This window comes from Caenorhabditis briggsae (genome assembly GCF_000004555.2).
Source record: "Caenorhabditis briggsae complete genome, chrX, whole genome shotgun sequence".
Taxonomy (NCBI): domain Eukaryota; kingdom Metazoa; phylum Nematoda; class Chromadorea; order Rhabditida; family Rhabditidae; genus Caenorhabditis; species Caenorhabditis briggsae.
In genome coordinates this window covers 7,495,911-7,497,468 of record NC_013491.2, presented here as the reverse complement: position 1 = coordinate 7,497,468, position 1,558 = coordinate 7,495,911, and the positions used below count along the sequence as shown (strand labels likewise).

Sequence of the window (1,558 nt, the reverse complement as noted above, 5' to 3'; positions counted from 1 at the left end):
GAACACAATGGTATTTTTTCATTCCAAATTCCAAAAAAAGTTTAGGAACTAGATGTTTTTTTCAGTTTAGCCCAACCTGAATGTCGCCCTAAATCGTCCCAGCAAGATATGGCTCTATGTAAATTTGTGCAATTGGAATCCAAATTTCCTAATAAAAATGTTTTTTTTCCAAATTTAAACTCTCAGAAGACAAGCTGCACGGCCCGGGTGTGTCTTTAAAACTTCATAATGCAGCTCAGCTCGATTCAGCTGTAAGCAAGAGCGAACAGTCAAAGGCGCAACTCCCCAAAGGGGACATTTTGTTAAAGAAAACCTTTATATTCTGAAAACAGTTTGAAAAGAAAAACAAGTTCTAGTTGAATCGATTTGAAACATTTTCTGAGAACTGAGCATATAAGGAAGACTAAGAATAGTTTTCTTGCACTCAAAAAATTATGGAAAACGAATACATCGAAAAACTATGATATAAAGCCAAAAGACATTGTCCTCGCCTTCCAATAAAGCATTTTTTATCCATATACGTTTTCAGCCGTCTTGTTCATCTCATTTGTCAGTTCTTTCATTACTTTCAAAAAAGCATTTTGTAGACTCGCCTTATTCATGGTTTCCCTGTTCCTCTTGGCAAAGTTTTTTTGGATTAAATTTCTCGTAAACTGCACTTGCATTCCATACAACATAGGAACACATGAAACATGAGTGGTATACAATCGACACATCAGAAGCATATTTCAACAACCTGGCAATTAAAAAATTGAAGCGCTAATTACATTTAGTAAACTATGATTTCTCAGACAAACCGAAAAATTCTGGAATACATTTTTACTGTTTCAAAAATGATTGTTTCTACTGAAAACAGTCGAAAATTTAATGTTTTGTCTAGTACCGTATCGCAGCTTTTTTGAAAGATATCAAGAAATTTTCAACTGATATAATGTTTGTTGTATTATCCTTAACATTTTTTTTGCACTTTTTCGGGGGACCTATTATTTGCTTGAAACTAAAACTTTTCTGTTGAGATGAACTGGAAAATATAAAAATAGAAAAGATTTTTAAATAATATCGAGTTTGATCTGCGATTCTGTATACTTACTGTAGCCAGCACAAATCCGGATTCCATTGATGGCATCTTTTCCTTGTAGAAGTCAACGATTTCGAAAAGCGAGCTTTCAGATGGATTGAATTTGGCTTTAATCTCAAAGGAAGCAGTTAGTTTCAGAGTAGGAATTTGTAAGAAATCCTAACAATCCCACAACACCGCCAGCAAAATAGTCGTAAAACTTGTCTTCTCATTGAGGTACTTGAGGAATGGCGACCAGACCCGATAGCGGAATCTTTTTGCCACTTTTTATTTTCTGGATAACTTATTGCTCTTTTTCCGCTTTTGCAATACTTCTGAAAAATTTTATGGATAAGACTTTTAAATTTAAACTCAAAACTAGAGGCCATCGGAAACATGAGAATAATTGTTGTAACCAAGAGGACATTCCTCTAGAAAAATATATTCAAAAAGCTGAAAATACAGTATTTGTTGGATTTGCAACCTTCCATTTGGTACAAT

General features: G+C 34.0%; 1 protein-coding gene across 1 annotated transcript in view; it reads right to left on the bottom strand.

The window, feature by feature from the left end:
• Positions 1-997: 997 nt before the first annotated feature.
• The window catches only part of CBG11820, a gene marked incomplete at both ends in the record, with an annotated part of 4,005 nt that continues 3,444 nt past the window's right edge, over positions 998-1,558 (bottom strand). The window contains 2 exons of the mRNA XM_045239379.1: positions 998-1,021; positions 1,091-1,192. Of these exons, the coding sequence (XP_045094676.1) occupies positions 998-1,021; positions 1,091-1,192 (126 nt within the window). The remainder of the gene's footprint in view (positions 1,022-1,090; positions 1,193-1,558) is intronic.